The following is an 11,121-nucleotide window of genomic DNA, read 5'->3' on the forward strand; positions in this document are numbered from 1 at the left end:
AGAGACAGGGTTTCTCCATGTTGATCAGGCTGGTCTTGAACTTCTGACATCAGATGATCCACCTGCCTCTGCCTCCCAAAGTGCTGGGATTACAGGCGTAAGCCACGGTGCCTGGTTCTAAATTTTGTGTTTTTGGTAGAGACAGGGTTTCACCATGTTGGCCAGGCTGGTCTCAAACTCCTGGCCTCAAGTAATCTGCCCACTTTGGCCTCCTAAAGTGCTGGGATTACAGGCATTAAAGGCAAGCTTTTTGTGTAAATTCGACCATAAGTTGGAAATGGCTTTTTCTTTTCTGAAGTATGGCTGTCCCTCGGTATCCATGGGAGATTGGTTCCAGGACTTCATGGATACCACATCTGAGGATGCTCAAATTCTTTGCATTGGCCTTCTGTGTCCACAGGTTTCACATCTGCAGATAGGGATGGCAAACTAACTGTATGTAATGTTTTTCATTGATGGCTTTTTGCAGGCCTAAACTGAATAGAAATTGATTTTACAGGAGTGTATTAAGTGCATGTTCTATGTCAGGTGACACAAACTCTGTGAATTATGATTTTAACTAGTCCCTGTTTCCTAACTTTATTCAGACACTGAGGATGCTAGTGAAACTGACCTGGCAAAGCATGATGAAGAAGACTATGTAGAAATGAAAGAACAGTGAGTATGATTTTTCTGTGTCTTTTCTGGAACAGAATTGACAACAAAATCTTCATATAGGTTGAGCATCCCAAATCTCAAATCTCAAATGGTTCAAAATCCAGAACTTTCTGAGTACCAGCGTGATGCTCAAAGGAAATGCTCATTGCACTGTTTCAGATTTCAGATTTTTGGATTTGGGATGCTCAGCTGGTAAGTACATTGCAAATAATCCAGAATTTGAAAAAATCCAAAATACTTCTGTTCCTATGCATTTTAAATAAGGAATGCTTAATCTGTAGTGATCTTACGTGTATGGTTTTGACCAAAGCGCTTCCAAAGACCTTGTATATTTGCAGTTCTCCTTTTTACATTAATCACATTTAATCGGTCTTCCCGTTATAAGACTCTGTTGAGTACTCTCTAGAAAAGATCCTGAGGGAAATGGACACAGGGGAGGGAATGAAGCTATACAACAGGAGAGGACCTTTTACCACTTACTCCTTTATTTTATTTTATTTGAGATGGAGTCTTGCTCTGGCACCAGGCTGGAGTGCAGTGGTACGATCTCCGCTCACTACAACCTTCGCTTCACAGGTTCAAGCGATTCTCCTGCCTCAAACTCCTGAGTAGCAGGGATTACAGGCGTGTACTACCACGCCCAGCTAATTTTTGTATTTTTAGTAGAGACAAGGTTTCGCCATACTGGTCAGGCTGGTCTTGAACTCCTGACCTTGTTGTGATCTGCCTACCTTGGCCTCCCAGAGTGCTGGGATTACAGGCATGAGCCACCATGCCTGGCCTTTTATTTTTGTTTTTTAATGGGAAAACCAGTGCACAAAGAGGGTAATTAGTGTCTTGAAGCAACTGGGTTCTCAGATGAGCATGAACTCACTGCACTAACATGCTAGACAAGGTGCCAGAGGCCTGGAGAGCTCAGAGAAGCCATGATTGAAAAACAGGGCTGCTGACTCTTATTTATTTATTTAATTCAGAAGAAAATTTTTTTTTGAGATGGAGTCTCACTCTGTCACCCAGGCTGGAGCGCAGTGATGTGATTTTGGCTCACTGCAACCTCTGCCTCCCTGGTTCAAGCAATTCTCCTGCCTCAGCTTCCTGAGTAGCTGGGATTATAGGCATGTGCCTCCACACTCGGCTAATTTTTGTATTTTTAGTAGAGATGGTGTTTCGCCATGTTGGCCAGGCTGGTCTCGAACTCCTGACCTCAGGTGATCCACCTGCCTCGACCTTCCAAAGTGTTGGGATTACCAGTGATCCATCCGCTACACCCGACCGGCTGCTGACTGTTAGGCCAGTGCTCTGTCCATGTTTGCACATGTTCTCACCTAAGCTTTCTCATTGTCTTCAGACAGAGCCACAGTTGAACAGATCCAGAGAAACGAAAATCCCACTCAGTTTTAGCATACACCCAGTTGGAAGACAGTATAAAGTATATTTAATACATATTTGTTGAACGTGTTAGGTTTTTAAAGTTCTTTACGTTTTAGCAAGATGATCCACATTCCTTTCCTTTAAGGTCCTTTTTGCAAATGTTTGGTGGCTTTTTGCCATTGTTTTTGCGCTTTGTAACTCAAAGGGGGTAATTCAGCTAGGTCTAACCAGTGCTGAATAAAGACAGATTACTTTTTTATTTTGAAACAGAGTCTCACTCTGTCACCCAGGCTATAGTGCAATGGCACGATCTCGGCTTACTGCAACCTCCGCCTCCCAGGTTCAGGTGATTGTCATGCCTAAGCCTCCTGAGTAGTTGGAACTGCAGGCATGCATCACCACGCCTGGCTGTTTTTTTGTATGTGTTTTTAGTAGAGATGTGGTTTCACCATGTTGGCCAGACTGGTCTTTGAACTCCTGACCTCAGGTGATCTGCCTTTCTTGGCCTCCCAAAGTGTTGAGATTACAGGCCTGAGCCACTGTGCTGGGCCACTTTTCTTGAGACAGGGTCTTGCTTTGTCACCTGGGCTTGAGTGCAGTGGCACGATAGCAGCTCACTCCAGTCTCAACCTCCGTGGCTCAATCCATTGATCCTCCCACCTCAGCCTTCCAAGTAGCTGGAACTATAGGCACGTGCCATCATGCCCAGCTGATTTTTAAAGTTTTTAGTAGAGACAAGGTTTTGCTATGTTGCCCAGGCTGGTCTCAAACTCCAGAGCTAAAGCATTCCTCCTGGTTCGACCTCCCGGAGTGCTAGGATTATGAGAATGAGCCAATGTGCTCAGCTTTTTTTTCTTTTGTTTAACAGACAGGGTCTTGCTTTGTTGCCCAGGCTGGAGTGCAGTGGCACAGTCATAGCTCATTGCAGCCTCAGACTCCTGATGTCAAGTGATCCTCCTGCCTCAGCTTTCCAAGTAGCTAGGACTACAGGCATGTGTCACCATGCCTGGTCTGCCTGATATTTTGATTTTTTGTAAGAGACGGGGTCTTATGATGTTGCCCAGACTGGTTTCAAACTCCTGCCCTCAAGTGATCCTCCTACTTTGGACTAAAAAGAATTGCTTTAATAATTAATATGATCTTTCTCACAGTTTCATTTCTGAAGCTTTGCTTGCTCTTTATTCTCTTCAAGCAAAGAGCTTGATTTAACCTTGACCATTTGCGAGGTATTTTTACATACCTGTTACTTTCCTCATGCATGATCTCCATGAATGTGAATTTTTTGCTGCTGTTGATTCTTCAGTTTGTTAGTATTGACAGACTCAGAATTCAAAGTATTGGCTGGAACTGTCAAAGTGCTGGAAAATTTGATAGCTTGGATTTCTAAATACTTGTACGTAGTTTACTCATTTGTTCTCTCTTCTGTACTTGATCGGCTTCAGCATTTTGAGATGGTCTTTTAATTGTGTCCCTTAGTATTTTTTTTTTTTTTTTTTTTTTTTTTTTTTTTGGTTTTTTTTTTTTTTTTTTTTTTTTTTTTTGAGATGGAGTCTCACTTGCTCTGTTGCCCAGGCTGGAGTGTAGTGGTGTGATCCTGGCTCACTGCAACCTCCACCTGCCAGATTCAAGTGATTCTTCTGCCTCAGCCTCCCGATTAGCCGGAATTACAGGCACCGCCACCTTGCCTGGCTAAGTTTTAATATTTTTTTTAGTAGAGGTGAGATTTTACCTTGTTGGCTGGGCTGGTCTTAAACTCCCTGATCTTGTGAACTGCCTGCCTCAGCCTCCCAAAGTGCTGGGATTACAGGCTTGAGCCACCGCGCCCGGCCTGAATTTTTTTTTTAGTAGAGGTGAGATTTTACCTTGTTGGCCAAGTTGGTCTCAAACTCCTGACCTCAAGTGATCCACTCGCCACAGCCTCCTCAAGTGCTGGGATTACAGGCATGAGTCACCTTGTGTGGCCTCTGTTAGTATTTGATGATATAGAAAATAGTTTTGATTAAAATGGAATGTGTTGTATGATTCAAGGTGAACACTGAAAGTACATAAGAATTTGCCCTAAAAGAGTCAGACATCTGTGAGTCTCAGATTCTGTCTGCTCTCCCGCTTAACAGAGAGTTGGGTTGTATTTGCAGCCCTTATTTGAGCACTAAAAAAGTTATCATGCCCACATGCTCACTTTAGCAGCACATATACCAGAAGGTTATTGTGCTTGTTATATGTTGGACAGTGTTCTTTCAGATCACAAATCCTGTTTTTATCACTGTTAAATTGGGGGTGTTATTCAGGTAGAAGCAAAAATACTTGCTGAAATGTGATTTATGTGTGGAATCTACCTTCAAGCCGACTTGCTGAAGTTATGACTGCCTATAATCCATTAGATGTGAGAGGAAAAAAATAACATTCCAAATGCTTTTGCTTTGTGTGTGCTGTGTATTCTCATCCAGCTGGGGCTGCAAATAAATGCTGCCTTTTAACTTTTGTTTCTGAATTACTATTATTTCTCTGATCCTAAAAAAGTAGTGCTTTAAAAAAAATGACATGAAGGTTTATTGACTTAGTTTTTACATAGCTAAGCCTATTTGTTTAGAAAAACATGCTGAAGGCATAATCTTACTCCCTTCTAACTTATAATCTAATTGTAGAGTCGATGTAAGACTTGTGTTTAATGCCATTTCTATGTTGTGTATGTATTGTTTCTAAATTCAGAAAAAAATGGCATCATACTTTGTTTTTTTTGTATGTTCTTGCCTGTTTATCATTGTCACTTATTTATTAAACTCTGCTATTTTCATAGTTGTAAGTTTTAGACAGATTATTTAAAGGTGGGATAACCTGTGAGAATCTACAAAATTAGAGGGAGGAACAGAGTTCTCGTTGTTTTCTGATACCTGTGGCTGCTGGTGCATTTTTTTTTTTTTTTTTTTTTTGACAGAGGTTTACTCTATTTGTTTTTTTTTTTTTTTTTTTTTTTTAAAGACAGTGTTTCACCGTGCTGGCCAGGCTGATCTTGACCTCCTGACCTCAGGTGATCCGCCTGCCTTGGCCTCCCAAAGTGCTGAGATTACAGGCATGAGCAACCACGCCCAGCCTGCTGATGCATTTTAAGCTAGCAGGCCGACTTTAGTTTCCTCTCTTTCCTGAAGGGCATTAATGAACATTAATGATATTCCCTTAACAACCCAGGTCATTTCTGTGGGTAGGTTGTTTTGGAATTGAATATTGAATGTTTTTATCCGGTAGTGTGACTTCTCTTTTTTTTTAATAGGATGTATCAGGACAAACTGGCTTCTCTCAAGAGGCAGTTGCAACAACTACAAGAAGGTTGGTGTGTGATTGAATTCTGCATTTTTAAATATGTTTCTTAATATTACAAACCCTTGAAATCTGTGTATTTCACTTCTCTATGGGAGTTTTAAATAACTGGCTGATCTTAACTATCCAGTACACATTTTGCTGTCTTTTGCTGTCAGTAAAGTGGTGATTTTTAAACTCCTTGATTTTGAAAAATTTATTTCCAATATGTATGAGATTCTTTCTTCAAATAAATCTCATTTGAGGCTTTCAATGGAATACGAATTGAATGCCACTGTGCCTAAAGCTAGATATTTTTAGGAGGGACATTGTTATTAAAGAATAAAGTTTTACTATTTTTTCTAAATCAAATGTTAATGACCTGTGGATTATTCACATTGTGCTTTCTCCTTTTTGCTTGTTAAATTAACAGTGGATGGTATTTTGTCAGATGCCACTGGCTGCTAAAGGCGGTGCAGCTTCGGAGTTAAGGCGCCGGCTCCGCGGTTTTGTGAGGGGTTAGAATCCCATGTTCCCTGCATCTAGTGATGAGACCTTGGGCATGCCACTTTCTCTTGCTTAATCTGTTTTCTGATCTGTAAAATGAAGATAGTAAGAGTAGATGTGATTCTGCGCAAGGAGCGTCTAGCACAGTGGTGTGCACATTGTGAGGCCCCAGGGACAGTTAGCTGTGGCAGTGAGCTCTTTGGTTTCATATTGTGGAGTCCCCTTGTCAGTGAAATTGCTTTTTCTACCATGTGCTTTTATTGCTTGCGAGTGATCCACGCCCTTAGACTAACCTGTGGTCAGGCATTATAATCAGGAAATGCTTCTCTCCACAAGATGGGCCCCTCATAATTAACTGTTTTGTGGGAAGAGCAATGAAATAAATAGCGATTTGGTTAGAATCTCTATCTGATCTGTTTAATATTGTCACTAGCCACATGTGGCTGTTTAAATCTAATTAATAATTCAGTTCTTCAGTTCCACTAGCCACATTTCAAGTGCTAAAATAGCAACAGATGGTTAGTGGCTGCCATATTGGACATTGCAGATATGAAACACTTCTACCAGTGCAGAAGGTTCTGCCGTTAATTCTTAACAGCATTGACCTAGACCTTGCTGAAGGAGAAGGAACCTTTTCCAGGAAAGGAAGGCCCGTCGATTGAGACTGTTGCAGCAACTGATCAGAATAGTGTGGAGATGTTGGCACCTTTCCACTCCCCCTCCCTCACTACAGAACCCTGATCCACTGGGTTGGGTGGACTTTGAATAGGCCCCTAATGGTTTCTGCTGTGTGCCTCGCTTAAGAACCAGAGTTAACTGCCGAGTTGTGACTTCCTTTGGCTTTTGTTTTCCTTTGGTATTACTGAAACAGTGTTGATGCTGGAGAATAATTTTAGGAAACAAAATGTAGAGCAGATTGATACTCACAATAACTTTGTTTTTTAAATGCTTGAAATCAGGTACATTACAGGAATATCAGAAGAGAATGAAAAAACTAGATCAGCAGTACAAAGAGAGGATACGGAATGCAGGTAAGGCTCCTTTAAATGGAAATGAATCATCTTTAAATGTTCGACCATTTGCTGATCATCAGTGTAAGTTAGCCCTAAAAGCCGTTCTCCAAATTGTATCTCAGATATTCTGTCTAGGAGAGTTTTGCAGAAGAGAGACTTCCAAGCTGCAGTTACGGAAAATGGTTTCATCTTTTTTTTAAAGACGGGGTTTCACCATGTTGGTCAGGCTGGTCTTGAACTCCCGACCTCAGGTGATCCACCCGCCTTAGCCTCCAAAGTGCTTTGGATTACAGGCGTGAGCCACCACGCCCGGCCCAAATCGTTTCATCTTTTGCTTCTGTTGCTAAAGAACGGCCTAGTAGTGTAGGGTGTCCAAGGAGGCTCCTTGCAGTTAGGTTGTTCTCCCTGGTACCCCAAGAGTAGTCTTGCACCCTCTTGCTCATGTCTGCATGGCTGGTCTGAAGTACAGTGAGAAGTGCTGATGAGGAAAAGGATTGTAGGTTGTTTTTGTCCTCTTTTAAGTTTGTTTCTTTTGGAATTCTGTGCTAGGACTGGGGAGAGTCCTCTTGTTATTTTCCTCCTGTATTGTTTTTATAAGAACTTAGAGAAAAGGCACACCTTTGATTAGTTGTATACAGTAAATGTATTCAGTTAACAAAAATTAATTGAGCACCTGCTACATCGAAGCACCGTGATGAATATACAGTCATGTAACACATTGCCTTGACTTTAGGAAACTTGCCGTTGCATTGACAAGATACCACATGTGTAAAGCTAAGGAACGCTATGAGTTAAAGAACCATGCAGAAAGTAAGATGTGACAGCTATTGAAAGTGTGTAAACATGGATTCCTCAGATTACAGGGAATCTTGTGTATGTGTTGAATTTTTAAAGCTCATCGTCAGCCAGCAGTTTGGGTGCCAGCAGAGTCCTTGTTCCTGTGATGGTAGAAGTAATGATGGGTTTTAAAATGAGGGCTGGGTGCCACTCCTCATGCTGCTGTCGTCTTTTATTCTGGTCCAGTGACTTTCCAACCCTTCACTCTATCTCCTCAGTGAGAAGCTGCCCAGTGCATACCAACAGATAGAAAAGGGGCTGAAGCATGTGTGGGCACTGAGAAAGTGGAGCCCCGGCTATTAACCCTCTGCCTGTCCGCCTCCTACCTCTCCCTGCTGTATCCCATTCTACTCAGTCCCTGAAGCACCTCCTTGAGATGTCTTGAAAATCCTCAACTGGCTGCTCTTCTTAGACTTCCCCTTTTGCAGATAAAGGAGATGGCATTTGTGGAAGGAGGTGGTCTTATGTTCAATCCTGCCTCCTCACTTTAGATCTGATCTTTTAAGTAGAATATTTGCTCTTGAAACCTCAATTTCCCCATCTGTAGAGGGGAATATCAATGCCTCATGGAATTGGCATAGGATAGAAATAAGGAAAGAAAATGGATGTGAGTCATATTTCTGAAGTTAGAACAGCAGAGTGAGTATAGAATTGTTTTTCTTCATTCTGCTCAGACTCTCAATCCTGTCCTCATGTGTTCTTTCCTTTTTTTTTTTTTTTTTTTTTTGAGATGGAGTCTGTCTCTGTCTCCCAGGCTGGAGAGCAGTCGTGCTATCTCAGTTCAGTGCAATCTCTGCCTCCCGGGCTCAAGCGATTATCCTGTCTCAGCCTCCTGATTAGCTGGGATTACAGGCGCCTGCCACCGCACCTGGCTAATTTTGTATTTTTAGCAAAAACAGGGTTTCACCATGTTGGCCAGGCTGGTCTCGAACTCCTGACCTCAGGTGATCTGCCTGGCTCACTTCGGCCTCCCAAAGTGCTGGTATTACAGGCGTGAGCCAGCAAGCCTGGCCCTCCTGTGTTCTTTCACATTTCTCTCCCCTAGGTAAAAATGTATAAGAGCTCCTAAATCAGTCACGACTTGAGCTTTAAAAAGTACATTCTGCAGAGATGAACCACCTGCTTTAGTGGTGTCTGGCTGCTTTAACTGCAGCAACTGGCACCTCTAAGTGCTAATTGTCATCTCGACTTGGTGCAAGGCATGATTTCTTGGAATGGCACAGGAGTCCAGCTCTCTGGCCCACTTGTGCATGGTACAGGTCTGAAGCTGTTACAGGAATGATCACATTGGGTTGGGTGTGCCTTGGTTCCTATCCCCAGCAATTCCCAGTGCCAAAGTGGGTAGGACTTCTGGGGGCTAAAAAAATGATGAGTGGCTTGTCCCTTTCCTCAGTTGATTTTCTCTGTCAACAAGTATTCATTGACATCTGGGCTCTTAATCTGGGGTTCCGGGAACTGTCAAAATTCTGTGCAGTTTGTGTGAATTTGTATATGTGCTTTTTTCTGGGGACGGGGTTCGTAGCATTTGCCAAGTTTGCCAAGGGGCCCATAGAAGACTGAGAATAGCATCTCCATGAGTTATTGGTCCACCGAGAATCTTTGTGGACTGTATGCACAGCCCCCTGCCACCCAGAAAAGAGTAGAAGCCATGGACCAATTTTGCTTCAAGTTGTGGGTTTGTAGACAGGTTTCTACTCTATTGTAAATCTAGGTGTGAGGGAAGCTGCTAGGTAACAGTTTCGAATCAACTGGTACATGGTAGGTGCTAACTTAGTTGTTGAGTGCTGTTAGATAAGGCATCTGAAGGGCTTGATGAGTGAAAAGTCATCAGGAAAGGCCTCAGGAGTGGGCTGCATTCAGTCAAGAACTTGGGAACGTGAACAGGAAATCAGAGGGCATTGCAGGGGCAGACACCTGCATGAGCAGAGCTTGGCACCTGACAGTGAAGCCCCAAGAGTGCCTGGAGCCTCTGTCTTGTGGATTCTCTGTGAAGGTCCTTCCTTACTACACATAGCCCTTCATATAGTGCTTTAAAACAGGGGTCTTGGCTGGACATGTTGGCTCACGCCTGTAATCCCAGAACTGTGGGAGGCTGAGGCAGGCAGATCACCTGAGGTCAGGAGTTCGAGACCAGCTTGGTCAACATGGTGAAACCCTGTCTTACTAAAAATAGAAAAATTAGCCGGGCCTGGTGGCATGCAACTGTAATCCCAGCTACTTGGGAGGCTGAGGCAGTAGAACTGCTGGAACCTGGGAGGCAGAGGTTGCTGTGAGCTGCAGTCACGCCACTGCACTCCAGCCTGGGTGACAGAGTGAGACTCTGTCTCAAAAAACCCAAAACCCAAAAAAAAACAGGATTCTCCATCTCTCAGGCTGTGGACCACTGGGCTGCATCCCCCCCACCTGCTGCCTGCCCACTTAACCTGCCCCAGTTCACGGGAGAATTGTCTTCTACCAAACTGGTCTCTGGTGCCAAAAATGTTGGGGACCACTGCTTTAAAACATTGTATCCACTCTGCTTTTGGAGTAATTGCATTGTTTCTTTTTGACCCATCCAGCCATGTGGGGACCGTTGAGGGTGCACTGAGTGAAAGGAAGGATAACTTTATTTTGCCAGAGTAGTTTGATTTCTGCTGCTCATTTTTTTCCCTCAGGCAGAACTGCCACGGGGCCACTTTTTTTTTTTTTTTTTAAGACCAAGTTTCATTCTGTCACCCAGGCTGGGGTACAGTGGCACAATCTTGGCTCACTGCAACCTCTGCCTCTCAGGTTCAAGTGAGTCTCCTGCCTGCCTCAGCCTCTTGAGTAGTTGCGATTACAGGCGAATGCCACCATGCCTGGCTGATTTTTGTATTTTTAGTAGAGACGGGGTTTTGCCATGTTGGCAGGCTGGCAGGGCCACATTTTAACTACACTTGAGTACTTCCTGCGTCCTTTCCCTTCGTGTATATCAGCGTTTCACTGATGAAAACATGTGCTCTGTGTAACATGCTTTCAGAAAACAATTACTGCTTCTAAATGAATGCTAACATTGCTGTCTGGAAAGGTGGCACAGCCTAGCAAATCTAATTGCACTTTTTATCTCTTGCAGAACTCTTCCTCCAGCTAGAAGTAAGTACCATGGATCTTCTGGGTTTGCAGGCTCTTTCTGAGACTGGAATCTTGCTGTCCTGATCTGGTGGACTTTCCTTTTATCACCAAGTAGATATTTTGGAAGTCTTCACCACTGTTCTGTTTGACTAAAGGACATTTGGTCTCGGTTCAGACATCCTGTCTGTTCACTTGTTGTGCAGCCTCTGCTTATCACAGAGGAATAAGGAGGACTCACCCCTCACTGCTTATTGACTTTTTTTTTTTTTTTTTTGAGAAGGAGTTTTGCTCTATTGCCCAGGCTGGAGTGCAGTGGCTCGGTCTTGGCTCATCACAACCTCCACCTCCCAGG

At 43.3% G+C, this 11,121-nt stretch overlaps 1 protein-coding gene across 1 annotated transcript in view; it reads left to right on the top strand.

Annotated features, from left to right (window-relative positions):
• Positions 1-11,121, top strand: part of SUDS3 (SDS3 homolog, SIN3A corepressor complex component) — a 41,037-nt gene that overhangs the window by 2,983 nt on the left and 26,933 nt on the right. Inside the window, exons 2-5 of the mRNA XM_017529561.2 lie at positions 588-657; positions 5,297-5,352; positions 6,789-6,860; positions 10,771-10,790. Coding sequence (XP_017385050.1) covers positions 588-657; positions 5,297-5,352; positions 6,789-6,860; positions 10,771-10,790 — 218 coding nt within the window. The remainder of the gene's footprint in view (positions 1-587; positions 658-5,296; positions 5,353-6,788; positions 6,861-10,770; positions 10,791-11,121) is intronic.

Source organism: Cebus imitator, unplaced genomic scaffold (assembly GCF_001604975.1).
Source record: "Cebus imitator isolate Cc_AM_T3 unplaced genomic scaffold, Cebus_imitator-1.0 Scaffold59, whole genome shotgun sequence".
NCBI classification, from domain to species: Eukaryota; Metazoa; Chordata; class Mammalia; order Primates; family Cebidae; genus Cebus; species Cebus imitator.